The 18177-nt window shown below is 38.9% G+C and overlaps 1 protein-coding gene across 2 annotated transcripts; it reads left to right on the top strand.

Annotated features, from left to right (window-relative positions):
• Positions 1-2955: 2955 nt before the first annotated feature.
• Positions 2956-17015, top strand: slc1a2a (solute carrier family 1 member 2a). Of its 2 annotated transcripts, none has more exons than XM_012814810.3 (11): positions 2956-3319; positions 5689-5828; positions 8857-9009; positions 9167-9417; positions 10420-10552; positions 10808-10934; positions 11226-11459; positions 12058-12252; positions 12429-12563; positions 12948-13167; positions 14303-17015. In XM_012814810.3, exons 2-11 carry the CDS (start codon positions 5699-5701, stop codon positions 14366-14368), a joined length of 1644 nt encoding a protein of 547 aa, XP_012670264.1. In that variant the 5' UTR covers positions 2956-3319; positions 5689-5698; the 3' UTR covers positions 14369-17015. The 2 variants fall into 2 exon arrangements, with proteins under 2 accessions (XP_012670264.1, XP_031425541.1); XM_031569681.2 differs by having other exon boundaries at positions 13585-17015.
• The last annotated feature ends 1162 nt before the right edge of the window (positions 17016-18177 follow it).

Below are 18177 nucleotides of genomic sequence, written 5' to 3'. Positions count from 1 at the left end.
TTTGGTAGTGCAGAGAAAGCAGATCAATGTGTTTTGGTAGTGCAGAGAAAGCAGATAAATGTGTTTTGGTAATGCAGAGAAACCAGATAGATGTGTTTTGGTAGTGTAGAGAAAGCAGATAGATGTGTTTGTTGTTTCTGGCTGTGACATCATTGCATATTCAAGACGCTCACTTTTTCACATCCATGAGCTGTAGTGGGAAGGGTTAGTGAGGAAGTGTTCCCTTGCAATTGTCGCCTTATTGTGTTATTGAGATCATTTGAATTCTTATTGGCACTATGTGTTATAACTGAATTGTATTGCATACATCAAGGATACATTGGTATGTAAACACACATGACTAATTGCAAGAAGCACATCTGCCACTAGAGGTAGATAAGTTCACTATTACTCATAAAGGCCGGGCATTACCTTTTTAAACCCTAAGCAGTTGTTATGATGTTGCACTCTGCAATGGCTCCTCCAGTCGACACCACCCCTTCTCCAAAGTAGAAGATATTAGTATTCACACTGTGTTTGCAATTTTCTCTTCTATTGATTTTTTTCACCATTGTTAGCAAATCACTATAGGTTAGTCAATTAAGGCCACAAACATCTTATGCCACAAAAAAGTTTTTGCCTGAAACAGCTGCATTTTTATTGGGATACAAACCATCATTTATGATGCCTCCACAGTGTGTGTTTTGTATCACTGGTGATGGAGGTTCAGCCAGTATCATAGCAACGACTTGTTACTTACACAAAAGGAGTGATGATCTTTTGTTCAAGTAACTGAATGACGGGTATAATGAATAAGGATGACCGTGACAAGATGATGGTGAGATGAGTAGATTGATGAATTTATATCTCTTTTTTTCAGGCACTAAAATGTTAAAGTTACGTAAATGTTAAAGCAATTATTCACTTATGTAGCATATTTGCAACTATGACATGTTCATTTCCCCCCCAAAACATACCATAAAATCGTTATAGTTAAATATATTTTTTTAACAACTGTCCCCCGTTCCACCAGTGTCAACATAATTAGCTTCAAGGCCCACAAACACTGAGTATTTTTAGCAGTGAGGGGGCAGTCCAGGTGCGGTAAACCTCTTCAACTAGAAGTGGCATTGAGACTTTGTTGATTACTGTTCCGTCTTGTCTGTTCAACACGCATCAGGCACGCATGTGAGGCTGTTACATAACCAGGGTTGATGTTATTTAACTGGAGTAAATGATCTCTGGGAATTTATTTCTTGTCAGACAAAGTTTGCAATGATATTTCTAAATCTATATTGCGAGCAGAAACTTCAGACATAGTTTTATAAAAGATCTTCATTTCCAAGATATTCCTGAATCGTCACAGTTCTGTAGTGCTAGCTGTGCCAGGGCATCCACTGTTCTGCTGTAATGTCCAGAAGATACCAAGGAGATGTATTGGTATTTATTGGATAGTTAAGAAACCAAGGTGAGCTTTTAAGACTGTGGCTCTCTCTGTGTGAGTGTGAGTGTGTGTGTGTGTGTGTGTGTGTGTGTGTGTGTGTGTGTGTGTGTGTGTGTGTGTGTGTGTGTGTGTGTGTGTGTGTGTGTGTGTGTGTGTGTGTGTGTGCATCTGTGTGTACATGTGCATGTGTGTGTGTGGGGGTGTATGTGTGTGTACATGTGCATGTGTGTGTGTGTGTGTGTGTGGGGGGGTATGTGTGTGTACATGTGCATGTGCGTGTGTGTTCATGTCTGTTTGAGTGAGTGTATGTTGGATTAGAAAAAGATCAGGACAGATTAGTTAATTATAGACCCGTGTCTGCTAAGCATGGTGTATGGTCAGGTGGATGTACGTGAGAGTTGTTGTTGATGCAGGCATGCGCTAGCAGGTAGCAACCATGTGGTCATGTGCTCCAGTACCATCTCCCCGTCACTTCCAGCAACATCCCTCACAAACCCTGCCTCTAATGCCCAGCCAGCTGAGGTCAAAGGTCTGTCTGAATCTTGCACTGGGCTATGGCCTAGGGGGTAAGAGGCTCATCTGCAGAGGAAAGTTTTTCTTTGCAAAGCATTTGTACAACAAAGTTTTACTGTTTTGTTAAAAAGTAACAATGACAGACAATAAAGGTTTCCTCAGAAGACATACATGGTTATACATTTGGATATATATACGATTGATTTGCATGCACGTTTGTTGAGTTTTGTATTTGTATTTAATTCGTTTAGTTATTTAACTTTTTCCAAGATCCAGATCAATGTTTTTAGTTAAATAATTAGTTCCGTTAAGGACATCAAATCATATCTCTCATACCAAAACTGAATCCTTGTACTCTCTTCATCTCTTTTTGGGTAAGTTGAGTCTAAAATGATTGGTCAGTGACATCCACAAAACATGTATTTGGGATTATGGAGGCAGATATGTCCACACCAAGTTAATTTAATGTATGTGTAAATATACTTGGCCAATAAAAATGATTCTGATTCTGATTCTGATGTCTACATCACTCATTAACTAACTGAAAAAGTCCCATGTGGCAAGTCTTTGATGAAAAAAAAAAGTATTGAACTCTGCACTGAACTCAGATCTAGATTTCTTTCCCAGTCCTGTCTCAGGTTCACACAGTGATGGAGGGACAGATCAAAGTACTGGCAAAGCTACTTTAGAGATGTTCATGAACATGAATGATATGCAATAGTGGTTTTACTAGACTATCAGTGATAGCTCTTTCTTGTTGCACTCACACACTGAATCTGCATTCCCCCAAGGCAGAATTGTCGGGCCCTTTGGGGGGGTCTGGGTGTGTTTAGGGCCCTTTGGGGGGTCTGGGTGTGTTGTCGGGCCCTTTGGGGGGGGGGGTCTGGGTGTGTTTAGCATCTTGTGGAAGTCATCAGGCAGTCAAAGGGGAATCGTTTCAGAGCACGCTTTTTAGAGGGATTAGATCTCCGAGGGGAGCTACGCAGAGACTCACCTGCTGCTGTACTTACACCTAATCTGAGGCACAGACTCCTCCCTCCTAGTCCAGTGGCTCACTGGGGAGCTCTCATGTTGCCATACACCATTTCACCGGCACTGTGTGGGAATCGGACTGCTTCGCTAAATGTGGACGCTGTCTGGACTCTTCCCTACAAGTGAAGTAGAATTATTTTCATCTTGATGACCAGGCTCTTGCCGTCCTACAGTAGTTCTCTATTGGTTCAGGAATACCCAGACTTTTAAGGATTCTGACTTAGTGACTAGATGGATAAACCATAACATTGACATTCTTTTTTTTTTTTTTTTTTTGCTACATCATTGTGGCTTATGGCCGCGCACTAATTCATTTCAAAGTCACTTTCCCTAAAAACAAACGACAGCAAGGTAAGATGATCAAGTTTTACACTGACAGTATTTACAGTTTCTTTTTTCAAAAAGTTGAATTCAATTAGTGTGCTTAGTCTCAGGTGCTTCAGGAATAAAGAAGAATAGATGTGGAGAATTCCTCCAATAATTGACAATGTATTGTAATGTGAGATAATCTTTAGTGTATACATTTAGCTTTGGAAATGTTAGAATTGTTTTAACTTGACTGAGTGCAGGCTCTGTAGAGATTGTGTTTGAATCGAGTATCAGCAATAATGATATGTTGTTTGACCTTTTGGATGAGCCACAGAGGTCATTCCTCACCTAAAATTAACCTCCGACAAGCTGTTAGTGTCACTTCCCAGACTTCAAATCGATGACCTCTCTGCGTCAGTCTTGCAACATCACTGATGCGTAGGATTTTGACAGCAATCCAGCCGAGACCATTGAGCAGATTGGAAATTTAATAGAATTAGCTTGAAGTTCACCCAGCATCCACTGAACACATGCACTCAATCTTACATGCATTATTGATCACATCATGGCATCAGCATCTATTCACTCGAGGCTGGAGCCTTGATCACATTGCATAGTGCGTGATGTTTAGTGATCATTGCAGCATGGGTATTTGCACTGACCATAAACAGTGTTTATGATAGCCTACGTATGTACAACCGATTGTTCACTGAGTTTCAGTGTATTTTAACATATCTTATCTATAACATATCTATAACATAGCATAATACCAGGCTGCATACTGGTTGAAGTTAGGAATGGTAACATGGAAAGCCCTGAGTTATAGTCGTAGGCTACTGCAACAGGTAACCCTTGACTTTTGCTGGGCAGTCCCCCACTCTTACACAACACACTTAGCCACTGTAGTCTTTCATTCTCTAATTTTAAACAGTTAACAAGCTTACGTCCCATTAGAGTGGGAGGAAGGTGTATCAGACAGCCTCTGATTTACTTTGCACCACTGAGCTCCTAAATCCTGTACTGCCGCGTGAAGTGTGTGGAATCTGAGGAGTGCACAAGGTGCATGTTCTCCATGGGTTTTCTTTACTTTTAAAGTGTGCTCAGAGTAAAACTAATGACTAAAACACAGACTAAAAACACTGTAATAACATTTATATTATCTTTTCTATATTGAAACATTGACTTTGAACTAAAAGCCATTGTTTTCAAACAGAATTCCCAACTGCAAACCAGAATATCAATGCAAACGCCCCCTTGACGGCAGAAGATCCAAGGGGCATTTTTGTAACCCAAACGCTGCCAAGTGTGCAGTGCATGATTCCATACCTGTGCTTAATTACTGAGGTGAATAGTTACGTAACCAGCCAAGGTTAAACTCAGTAAGGGCGGGGTGCAGTTCTAAGAGGTTTAAGGCCAGATCACAACAAAGCTGAAGGTCTCCTTGCTGTTGTGTCATGTGACAAGGTTTACCATCTCTGGTTGGGCATGGGCTGGAGGTGTCTTCGAAAGGGAATGACCTGAAAGTGAGAGGTGATCAAAGGCATGGGATTACCTGGAAGCCCATTCACTGAACTATGGGGCGGTCACAGGGTGTCCTCCAGCTTGTGCAAAGGACAGGGATCACTCAGGAACACTTAAGCACATAAAAGCTGCAGATAGAGTACTATTACACCAACCAGAACCTGCATTCAAATCAACAATATGAGATCAATCTAGATGAAAAAGCCTCTTTTCTACATATGCAGGATCTTCTGCATTGAGTTGGGAACATAAAGGTTTTTCTCTGATGACTACATGTCAGCCTCTGCTTCAGTTTAGAAAATATGTTATGTTTTAATGTTTATCGTATATGTAAGGGATAATGTATAGGCTGGCAGTCATCATCGAAAAATAAATCCTGTTTCGTCCTGCAGGGATTTATTTTTCAATAATGACCGCCGGACTATACATTATCCCGCTTTTTATTTTGCAGCGTTTAATTTAAAGAAATTACAGACCTGTGAACGTTGGGATGGCCCATTCAAATCAACAGAACTTCTTGGAACATTCTGAAGAGCCGTATAATAATAATATATAATGTATATCATAATGTAATGACAGAGTACAGTCAAATATTAGACTAAAGTTAAGTGAAGTAAAGCCATTCATATACACAACACAAATTGTGTAGCAAAGTTAACGATTTAGGGTTTGAATTGATAGCATTAGCATATTTTTAACACTTGGAGATATTTCAAGATAATTTATGTAAAATGTTTTCAGATAATCATGAGCACATTTCTGCAAATAGTCATCAGGTTACTCTATCCTGTGCATGGAGAGTAGGCATAATGTTCTTTCTTTGTTAATGTTGCATGTAAACATGCATGGATGCGTTGGAGTTGGACTAATATTTGCCCTTTTTTCTCCAGTGCAAAGACTATGGAGAAGCAAGTTGAAGTCAGGATGCACGAGAACCACCTGGAACCATCGATGGAGAAACCCGAGCCTGCGTGTTTTGGCATATGTGCTGCGCTCAAGAAGAACCTTCTTCTAACAGTAACAATCCTCGGTATGTACCTTTCAGTTGTGTGTTTTGAATGTCCTGTTTCTGTTCCTGTTCTGTTTCTGTCCTGTTTCTGTTCTGTTTCTGTCTTTGAAAGTAGCAGTAGATGTCCATCATACTTGATTCACACGTCATAGCAGCTTCCACAACAGCTGGTACATTGCTGTGCAATGAACAATGCAGTCAAGACCAAAAATACACTTCTTAAACAATTACTGCCTTGTCATTGTGCACCTGGTCGGTCTCATTTGTCTTCCACACTTTTAGTGCACTACAGCAACATGTTTCCAAAATATCCAAACTCTGCAAAGGATGTCTTACATTTCTACATGAAGTGTAGGCTACTATTTGCATTATTCAGGCCATTCATTTTATTTTCATCATATGTTTACACATGTTACTGAGTGAGTGCTCTTTTATGAGGTGTGCTTTGTGTTGTGTTTACTGACCTGTGCCAAGTGTTATTTCACTCTTTTTCTCTCTCTATTTAAGTCTTGCACTGTGGTGTTTTGCAAGATATGTAAACAAGATACATAAAGTCTTAAACAAAGATAGTTTGCCTGTGGACATTGTTAGAATCTGACATGTCAACAAAAGTCTAGAACAAAACAAGAAAGAATTCACAAGGAGATTACTGATGAAATGAAACTCTGCACAATAGCAAAACAAAAGGCACACAAAACAGTGTAACTACTTCAAACCAAGTATTTGTGGAACACTTCAACTATTCACAGTAATACACATCATCATGTAGTAACTATGTACAAATGTACATTACCGGAAAAGTTGGAGCATTTTGTAAAATGCAATAAAATCAAAGATCTGTAATTTGTTAATTCTCTTGAACCTCTGTGTAACTGACAAAAGTACAAAGAAAGGATTTCCAGTGTTTTCAAAGACCAACTTAAATGTATTTAGTAAATATCAACACATTTAGAATTTGATGCATGCAACACACTCAAAAACAGTTGGGACAGAGGCATGTTTACATGTGTTACATCACCTTATCCTTTTATAATTACACTTTTTAATAGTTAAGGAACTGAGGATACTAATCATTGCAGGTTTGCAAGTGGATTTTTTGCCCATTCTTGCTTGATGCAAGGCTTTAGCTGCTCACCAGACCATGGTTGCCTGATTCTCCTCTTCATGATACATCATACATTTTCAATAGGAGACAGATCTGGGCCCGTATTCACAAAGCATCTTAAGGCTAAAAGTAGCTCCTAACTTGCTGATTTAGGAGAAACTCCTAAAAATAATGGGCGTGTTAGTCTTAACTTTGGTACTCCTTTTTATACAGGAATGCACAAAGCCCCTTAGCACTAAAACTAGCACCTAGGAGTGCTACGAAGTAGTCGAGAGGACTCCTAACTCACCTAACTCAAGACCATCTCCCAAACAAACAGGAAATGGCAGTTTCTATCATTCCACGTTGCGATGTACTTTCATCAGTTGTTGCAAATATACTTAGTCTTAATAGACTTGATAGTCTGTGGGTAGAATACTCTGTTATTATTTCATTTGTAGCCTACAATTTATTTATCGTTCTTAGCGATAGTCAATTAAGCGCATGTTTACTCACTGGCATAGACCTGTCACTTTTACACCCAATCATGAAACCGTCACCTGTGACCAATTTCCCTGCTTATTGTGGAATATTTCAAAACGATGCAACACTGCAAGTGTGTTGCATCAAAAAATATATACAGTATATTCACAAAATACATCCAATTGTTTTTTGTCCATTCAGTAAAAGCTCAAGAAAATGTACAAATGCCAGATTTCTGTTTTTATGAAACGTGTTAGAAAATATCTTTTCCAGAAATGAAGTTTGTATTCAAAAGGATCACTGTGAACTTTGTTTTGTGGTCTATTCCAGTGTGTGTTTGGTTTTAGGTTTGTACAATTCAAGGCATATCTGAGCAGTGCTACCGTGTGCAAATACAGCCCCTATTTTATATAGACAGGAACTATTCTATGAGCTATTAATGTCCCTAAGAGGTGAGCATCAAGCTAAAAATAAACAGTGTTAATCGGATAATGGAAAAAGAGTCAGGTCTGCGCAGACTCATGTTAATATAACATCTAGTGGTGACAGACAATGTTAGTTTTGCCTTATACCATCCTGTAATGCACGCCAAATATCATTGGCTTCATGGGGAATATCAATATGGCACACGCTTCCTGGGCTTCTTGAAGATTCTGCTTCATCATGCCTTCGTGATTGCATCATGATTGCATCCGAAATTAGTTTACTCTGCTGCTGGTGTTTTTAAACAGCTCTGGAAAGTGGACAAAGTATTTCATGCTTTCTTTTTGAGATTTTAAGATATTTGTCTTGATTGATGATTTATGAAATATACGTATGGTAGTTTCCCTGAGCCAAAAGACACACAGCACACATATTTGGACAAAAAGTTGACATTTTATTTGAAACTCTGTCACAGATAAAGCTGGCTTTCTTCCTACAATCTACAAACACTAAAAGAGCCCAATTCACCAGTCTTACTCATTTTTAATCAATGTTGCTATCTTTAGCTCTAACTCCACAAGGTGATGGATTAATGCAAAAAAATGTCAATACCCAACCAAATTCAACTTTGGAATGGTTCCCATTCACATTTCAGCCAAATTCCTCAGTTGTCCATGGTTGCATCCAATATTGTGCATCTGGCCTGTGACTGAAGAATGTTGGTAACAGATTTAATTGAAACACTACATCCTAAGTAATATCTTGTTCATGCTTAATTACATCAAGAGGGGGACTAGGGGAGTACAGTCAGCCTGTCCAATCAGAACATGATCAATGGCTTTTGTTTGAAACATGGATTTTATGCATCATGTGAATCCAGTGGCTATGATGATGATACCCTGAATAAAACAATGAGCACTATTGGAGAAGCAAAGTTGCCTACTGTTACTACATTTCTATTGTCATAGGTCTATATTGGATTTTCAGGTCAGTTTCAGGCCATTCCAGGTTTTTCATGCTGTGTTGCTCAAATGTTTGTCTGGAATCCCTCTTGGTTAGGTGTGATCGTTGGGTCCGTGGTTGGAGGGCTACTGCGCTATATCTCGCCACTTCCACCTGATGTGATCATGGTTATTGGCTTCCCTGGAGAGATCCTGATGAGAATGCTGAAGATGCTGATCTTACCTCTCATCATCTCCAGTTTAATCACAGGTATGTGCACCCTCCAAAGCCATCAAGTATGACTTATCAAATCTTTTTTTCGAATTTATGTTTTTGTAACTGCTATATTTAGTACTATTTAGCTATTTAACTTTTTTTTTTTTAAAACACATTTACAAGACATTTCCATTTCTTTGTGTCAATGAAGGTCTGGCAGGACTGGATGCAAAGAACAGTGGCCGTCTAGGAACCAGAGCCATGGTGTATTACATGTCAACCACAGTCATCGCTGCTATCTTGGGGGTGGTCCTGGTGCTCGCCATTCACCCAGGCAACCCTAAGTTGAAAGCAAATCTTGGTTCAGGAAGAAAGAATGACGAGGTGTCAAGTTTAGACGCTTTCATGGACCTCATCAGGAACCTCTTTCCAGAGAATCTGGTGCAGGCTTGCTTCCAGCAGGTTGGTTTTTTATGGTGCCATTGGCCTACCCTGTTGTGGTCAAGTATTTGTCCAAATATACATGTATTTAGCCTGTTATTTATTACTCTTTCTTTGTCAACCTTGCCTCTCTTGTCAGATCACTTGTGTGTCAACATGCAAGTTTTTCTTTACTATAACATCAAAAAAGCCTTTGCCCTCTTGATAGCTTTTAAGCAGTGGCGGTTCTGAGAGTTTTAACGCTCTTAAGCGAACCCGCATTCTTGAGAGCATTCTTCTGTGCTCTAACCTCTCCTAGGAAACTGCAAGTGTCAGTTTTTGTGTATTATCAGTTACACTGTAGCCTACCACAATTTGCATTCCTGTGTATAATGCAATTGTTTGAAACTGTGCATTCTGTGGCTGTGATATGCCTCAAGTGTGTTTAGTAAGGGATAATGTATAGTCCGGCGGTCATTATCGAAAAATAAATCCCGTCTTGACGAAAAGTTGAACGTTGGGGTGGCCCATTCAAATCAACTGAACTTTTTGGGAACATTCTAAAGAGCCGTATAATAAACCCAGTAATTGCATAGTCCGTGCATTCCAAATGTCACTGTGAAATGTCAACAAAACCATGGACAATGTCAGAGATTAATTAACTCCGCCACACTCCCTGATTTTGCTACGCAGTCACACGTATGACAGCAGGGGAGACAGCAGGTAGCACACCTAGAGATGCTGTAGCAAGCATTAGCTGGAATATGGTGTTTGATGTCAATGGTTGACATGCACAAAGATGCTAAATTGCCTATGCCCTGTCCCACAACCACCACAAAACAGATCTCAATCCGTCACCATGTGGATGATTGACTGAGCATGCCAAACATATGCTTTAAAAAATGAAGGGTTTTATAATAAATGTAAAAAAACATATATGACAACATATTTAAGAACAATACTAGCAATACAACAATAGCATTCTAACTTCATCTCTCCATGTATTTTCTCTCTCCTCCATCTCCTCTCTCTTTTTCTCCATAGATATCAACTGTAACGAGTAAGATTGAAATTCCTGCCCCTACCATGATGCGGAATGGACGAAATGTTACCAGGTCACCGCCAACATATTCTATCAAAAAAACTCTGCAGTTCAGGAGTGGAATGAATGTATTAGGTAAGGCATTGCGACCAGGTGTCTGTGTGTGTTACTGTTCAGGAGTGGAATGAATGTATTAGGTAAGGCATTGCGACCAGGTGTCTGTGTGTGTTACTGGTGACTGCCATGTGAGTGTGTCATGTATTGGTGGAAATCCAATCCAATGGGTGGAATTGCACACATTGCTTCATGACTTTGAGTCTTCCATTTCAGTTTTCATGCTCATCCATTTACCCATTTTCTATTGTTTTCCCCGGATTTGTCTGGAAACAGGCATCATTGGCTTCTTTGTTGCGTTTGGGATCATCATGGGAAAGATGGGAGAGAAAGCCAAGTTGATGCTGGACTTCTTCAACTGCCTGAATGAGATCGTCATGAGACTCGTTGGCGCGATCATGTGGTCAGTCTCTCATGTCACATCAGTCATCTTTCTATTGACCACTCTGTTACTCTGTTCCTCTCATACTTTTCTTTATTTTGGAGTAGTTTTGATACTAATTGGGCATTTGTAAGTTATTGACTAACCTCTCAGTTCTCTGACTTGTTGCTTACTGATCAGACCAGACCTGTCTAGTAAAATGTATCCGCTCCTCAGGGACTTGGGGCTGTGAATGTAACAAACACTTTTTAAATGACTCAGTAAAGAGCCCCAGTTGACTCTTTCTGCCACACTTGCTTTACAATCTTGTAGGTACTCTCCTGTTGGTATTGCCTGTCTCATCTGTGGGAAGATCATCTCCATTGCTGACCTGGAGGTGGTGGCACGTCAGCTGGGGTTGTACATGGTCACAGTCATCGTGGGTCTCATCATCCATGGTGCTATATTCCTGCCGTTGATTTACTTCGTCATAGTTAGAGAAAATCCCTACACGTTCTTCATGGGAATATTCCAAGCCTGGGTCACTGCTTTGGGCACAGCATCCAGGTAAAATATGCTTCATAGTGTTTTAATGCAAGTCAATGTTTTGGTTTACCTGTGCTCTGCAGCCTGCCCATGTTTATGAACCTTTCAAGGCTCTGCCTTTTCAACTCTCAACTAGCCCTTTTGCCAGAAATGGGTAATTTTTGTGAGAAATGTTGTGCTAAACTTCTTTGGGTGTTCTGAAGTTTAAGTGTTACAAAAGAGTTCTACAAAGAGGCTTTCTGTAAAGGATTGTGGGTAGAGCCAAAAGGAGTTTCTAGAGGACCCCTTTTTATTGAGATTCAATGGCATTATTTTTCATTACTGTCTACTTAAATTCACGTTGAAGAAAGAATAACTACAAAATCTGAAGGATAACTACAAACTGAAGACAAACAACCACAAAATCGAATAAACAAACAAAATCTATTTCACATATCATCTAACACGATATGTGAAATGTGTTTTAAAAGAAGGGTTCTAGGGCATGCATTCCTGTAATGCTTTTATGACATGTATTAAATGAACGATACAAGTGTGGAGGTGTTTGATCTGTACACTGACACACTGAGTTCATTTTTGGTTCACAATGTGTTTTTTTCCCATGCGTTTCCCCCCACAGTGCTGGCACACTACCAGTCACATTCCGATGCCTTGAGGAGAATCTTGGCATTGACAAGAGAGTGACTCGCTTTGTGCTCCCTGTTGGTGCCACCATTAACATGGATGGTACCGCTCTTTATGAAGCCGTGGCAGCCATTTTCATTGCTCAGATGAACGGAATTGACCTTGATTATGGTCAGATTGTCACAGTCAGGTAGGTCCTTGGCTACAGGCTTTTGTTACAGGCTAAGCCATCTACAACATAAGACAAATGTTTATGTTAATAATTAGCACAAGCTAATAGTTTTGTCTGTCTGGGTTTTATGTTTTAATAATAGACTATCTTTGGTGTTTGCATTGACATGATCAAATCAATCTCTTTTACTATAGCTTAACAGCCACACTAGCTAGTGTGGGTGCAGCTAGTATTCCCAGTGCTGGTTTGGTGACCATGATTCTGATCCTGACTGCTGTGGGACTGCCAACCTCAGACATCAGTTTACTGGTGGCAGTCGACTGGCTCCTGTGAGTACATTAAGTCATTTGAATGGGCTTCATGCAAGGGGGAGTTTTAGGTTTACGGCCTCGTGTACCTAAAATACAGCTAAATTATTTCTATTTAGAGGGATTTACAAGGATTGATTCTATATTTTGTATTATAATTGAGTGTTTTTTTTTATTACTTCTAATTTCTGACCATAAATAAATGCTGTACATTGACTTGATGTGAGTGTTTCATAGCAGCGACATATATTCATGAACTTTTGACCTTTGAATGTTCTTGGTAAAGTTGGGTGTAGTGCAGTGCCATCCAAAGAAACAGACCTGCAGACCATTGCAATTTCAACAGACAGTTTAGTTTGAGGTCTTGTGGAACATGTCTTTGTCTGTCTCGCCCAAAAAAAACAGGGATCGGTTCCGAACTTCTGTGAACGTTGTCGGTGATTCCTACGGTGCTGGAATTGTTTACCACCTTTCCAAAGACGAGTTGGACCTTTTTGATGCACAGCAGTCTAAGCTGGAGGAAATGGAGATGTCAAAAACGCAGTCCTTTTATGAAAACAATACCAACCAGCACGTATATGCCCACCGCCACTCCTGCCCACAAGTACTGATAGAGGACTGCAAGGTACAATTCACCCTCACAGATATAGAGACTTGCATGTAGAGACTCCCATGTCGTCCATCGTCACATTCATGTTTACTGTTCATGTAAAGTTGTACATCCCTATGTGAATGGATGCAGATATATTTGAACAAAAAAGAATTGATATAAGAGATGCAAATTTCTTTATTGTCAACCAATTGGATGAAATAGCAGTTTTTATGCAACCCTCTAAATGTAACACCCGCTACAAAACCTCATCAATATAAAAAAAAAAGACAATGCAGGGAGAGGACATTATACCACTTACATTTGGTGTTACCATACTTAAAAGATGTCCACTTTAAAGATCACTAGTTCAAATATGACCTATTATGTCATGAAAGTATGACAAAGTTAGATGAAGAAGGCATTTTGTTCAACAACAATTGATTTTTGCAGGACACCTATGGAGATAGATATGATGATTTGTGTTGAAAATGCCAAGCTGGCTTGGGCATTTGTCGGTGGCTTGGGAAGAACAGTGACTTAGGTAATTGTACACTAAGTGCATTTGTTCTTTTTTGCAAAAATATTTTTTTTTTTCTTTTGAGAGAATAGTGGGGACATAAAGGGTGCTATTTCATTTAATTTCAAATATATGTGCAATCTTTGGGGAGAGTTTTGTTGTGTTGTACCAACAACCATATTCCATGCTTTCTATATGTGTTTTTGATATACATCATTTTCTTACGTGCATTTTTCTATGTAACTGCGCTTCGTTCTAGTAGTGTGAACATACTATTTGTGTTTGGTGTCATGAAATCCTTTGCCTGTGGTTATGTGACAGTGAGCAAGTCCCTGTTCTTTTTTTAGAAACTCATTTTTGGGCAGAGAATCCATGCTGTACTTGACACTAGCATAATGTATTTAAAAATAAGGTGGCATAGCAGACTTTAGTCAGTCTTATTCATAACAGAGCAAATTCATGGACTGAGCTATCTGAGCATCCTCTGAAACACTGAAAATTTGCAACAAGGTTCATGTAGGATATGGATGTGACACTACGAGTATTCCCAAATGGCTTCTCTGCTCCAAATCATAGACATTTTGATAAGGAAAATGTAATATTTATTGTGCCTTGGTCCTACAGTTAGATGTTCCTGATAATTGCTTTCAGGTCACCTCAAATGGCTCCCCTGCGGAGTACTCTGTTGTTGAGGAGGAACCTTGGATACGCGAGTAATACATCACACAGATCCTGCTTCGCCTTATCCTGAGTTTCTCAAGGTTTACCCCTTCATGGTGAAAAATGAAAGAACCCAAACATCACTTTCTCAGAACTAAAACAAGTAAACAATGAACTGGACATACACATGCAACTCTGACACTCTCAACTGGAATATTCGTAGTCCAAATATATTGCAGTCAATGGCGCATGGAGCTCCTACTGCTCTGGCACGCAGAGTCAGGAGGGGCTATTAGCATATCTGATTTCATACTGGAAAGGGGGCCATAGCAGGGGGCTATACTGTGAGCCTTACCTTTTGGTGAATGGCCTCTTAGAGGGAAGACCCAAAATATGCCGAGAACAATAGCACTCCTAACTTCTTAATAAACCTCATGAGATAACAGAGGGAGCTGCACACCCCAACCAATAAAGGGGAGGTTGTGGCCATGCCTATTGCAAATATGTTGAAGGACCAAACAATCAAAACAATCTTAGAACAGAACCTCCTTTGAACTGTCATTTGTCATAAGAGTTTTAGCATGAATGTCTAAAGATATCCCCTGTAGTGTTTTTAGATGATTACTTCATCTGAATTTTGGTGAAAGAATGTCTCGAAAGCATTCTGGACCCTACTGCCTTCTGACAACAATCTTAATAGAAAGTTTGAATGTCTATGAAAGTATGTTTTTATTTCTTCCACAGCTGTCCTTGAATTTGATTTATTGCTTCTAAAAAAGTGACACAAGTGGCTATTCTTCCATCACTCTAAGTTCACAAATTAATAGTCACCTCACAGGCAAGCAATGACCCTCTTGTGCCAGCAGGGGTAGGGCGAAAGGATCAGATTGTCTCAGGGAGTAACCTTTGTCTGGTTTGGCTTAGGAGGATTAACCCCTGGGGTTGGCACACATGATCAGCCACTTAGCACATGAGTTTACCTCTGCGCTGAGAATATCCAAAAAGGTGAATCCTCCCAGTACTGCAGAGTATTTTTAGATAGCAGCCAACGCAAATGCCGCATTAGCAATTACGACCAAGACGCACCAAAGACTTATTGTAAATCCTGACCGTGAGACGTGAGCATGTTTTACTGTATTTCACAGAAAGCTGTTTGGATTACTGGATTATTTTACGTCAAAGCTTGACTAGACAAGATTAGATGGTACAGTGTCTTTGTCATTGTGAGCTTTGGGAAATGTATGCATGTCTGTGTAAATGTAAGTGTGCTTATGTCTGAAGACAGGAGTTTGCAAACATGTGCTCACCCTAAAGAGACCATAGGTTGTGCATATGTTTTGTGTGCTTTGTTAACTGTACTTATATGCTACTGTATATTTCAACCTTGCCTTGAAGATGTCAACTGCAGTGACAACAATGACAATACTGATTCCCATAATATATTTATTTTATTTTTAGCATTTTATAAAATAAAGCCCAACTTTATCACATATCCTCTGGTGGATACCTATATTCTCACTGCAGCATTAATCTTTCTATCAGATCAAATATTTACAAATCACTTGCTCCACTGTCAAAGGCAAATTCAAAATGTAGTAAGTGTTTGTTAGATGTGTGATACTGACGAAGTATCCGTAAAGAGTATAGTGCATCTGCGTGGCACACTGTACCAGTGAACTGTTACAGCTGCATTACTGATTTTTTTTTTTTGCACTGTAATCTTACATGTTCATATTAAAGTGCCTCATTGCACTTTGTGTATATATATATCATATATTAGACACAAAAAAAAAACATCTTTGGTGATCTGGTGTGTAGGCTTGATAACTTTTTGTAACTCAATGGCTAGGTCTTGCTCATGGTGTCTAAAAATAGAAAACCATATACATATATGTATATAAATATATATCCATACATTTATATGAGAAGGGTTGTTTGTAATTGATTCTGGATAGTTCATAACTGGTATTTGTAGTTTATTCTACAGTGTTCATATCCATATATTTGGTCCGTAAAAAATATTTTATGATGAATTACATTTTAGACACACCAGATTGAGAGAAAAAAAAACAAGGTTAAAAACATTATAAAAATATTTTTCACTTGTCTATGACAAAGTTGTCTTCTGTCTCAGGATTGGTGTTTTTGTCTGTTTTACTAGAATTCATGGCTCCAGGGAAAAGGTCACATGACTTTGACAGTGTTACCTGCATTGGTAATGTTTTATGTATGGCTCTTCACCGGTATATGGGGACCAATGTTTTGTTCACATATTTTATTTAACAACCAGTGTGTAACTTGCATACCAAGACCCACTTTTTAAATTTGTCTTTTTCCTCTATTTTTTTCTATGGTTATGACAAATGTAAATAAAGACAAATATTGTCTCTATTTTCTATCTCTTTTTTGATGAGAAGCACTGTTTGTGCAGAAGCATTTGCAGATATTTTCATGTCTTTTCAAGTTCACATCATCAATAGAGCCATATTCATGCCACAGGCTGGAGCGTGCGTGATCCATGTGCATGTCTTTGCATAAGTGTTGTCTTTGTGTATGCATGCGTGAATGTGTGTGTGTGTTTCAGTGTGACAGATCAAAAGCAGACTTATTTTTACTTTGCAACAACTGAACTAATGTATTCAAATGTATTTTATTGTGTTCATACTGTATACTTATGAATATTAATAAAAGTTTCTGTATGAGACACTATGTTTGTCATTAATTATTTCATTATAAATACATTGTATTTGTAAGTTATGAAAAGAAAGGACTCATTAGTTTCTATTTTACATGTCTATACTATCATTTCAAATCTCTATGCTTTTACTGAATACCTCTATGGTCATTTCATCTGTTATAACAGTGCCTCACATCACAACTTCATCTTCAGACTGTATAGTAAATAATTAGACCCAGCCACTTAGGGCACTCTGTTATGTTGGTTTCTGGAACAATGACATGTATTTCGGTCAAAGAATTCCGAAAATGACAGAGTAATGGCATTGAGTAATAATTCAGCTGAATGGCTGAAGTGATCCCATAGATTGACCAAGTCGACAAATTGTATGAAACAAACATTTACTGTAAATAATTTCTTCTGGATTTCAGTGCAGTTTATGCTGTACTATAAATTAATACACATACACATTTAGACAAATCATTTGTTAAATAGAGAAACATTATTATGGCTTTGCATATGCACATGTGTCTGAAGATTCCTGACGGCATATCTATAATCCTGATAAAACATTATATGTTACAATATGATGTCATAACCAATAATGTAGCGTTTCTCAACCCTGCGTGTGGAGTCTCCCTGCCCTCCACATCTTCTGTCTGTCAGTGCGCGTAGCACACCTGATTATGCATCATAATTATAACACTTTTCTTTAACTCTATCAGGTGTAATCAGCTAAAGAAGAATGCTACAAAGGAGGTCAGTCAGGTAGGCAGAGCAGGATTGCCCCAACAGCAGGATTGAGAACCTCTGCCATCGTGTAATTGTATACATTTAGTGACATTTTCATATAATCCCTCTGATCTTGCCTGAATCTTGAATATTAAGAGATTCTAAGATAATTCTAACATTTAATAGTTCATTGCAACATTTACTGTTATAACCATATTTTTCTGAAACAAATATAGTCATAGAACTTGACGTCATGAATACTAATATTGAAATATGCACTTGTAAGCTGAGCTGAGCTGAGCCCTGCTGTGCAATAAGGAATCGTTTTCCCAGAACTGTTATTCAGTGCACTTTCTTACAGTTACTGTCGGTTTGATGAAATGGTACGTCATTGTTCCCTTGTTGTCCTTGCTTCATTTGTGTGTGCATAGGTGTGTTTGTGAGTGGAGGGGGGGTT

The sequence above is a fragment of the Clupea harengus genome, chromosome 6, assembly GCF_900700415.2.
Source record: "Clupea harengus chromosome 6, Ch_v2.0.2, whole genome shotgun sequence".
In the NCBI taxonomy this organism is placed as follows: domain Eukaryota; kingdom Metazoa; phylum Chordata; class Actinopteri; order Clupeiformes; family Clupeidae; genus Clupea; species Clupea harengus.
Note: the sequence above shows the minus strand (reverse complement) of the source record. Positions and strands in the feature narration are given on the sequence as shown.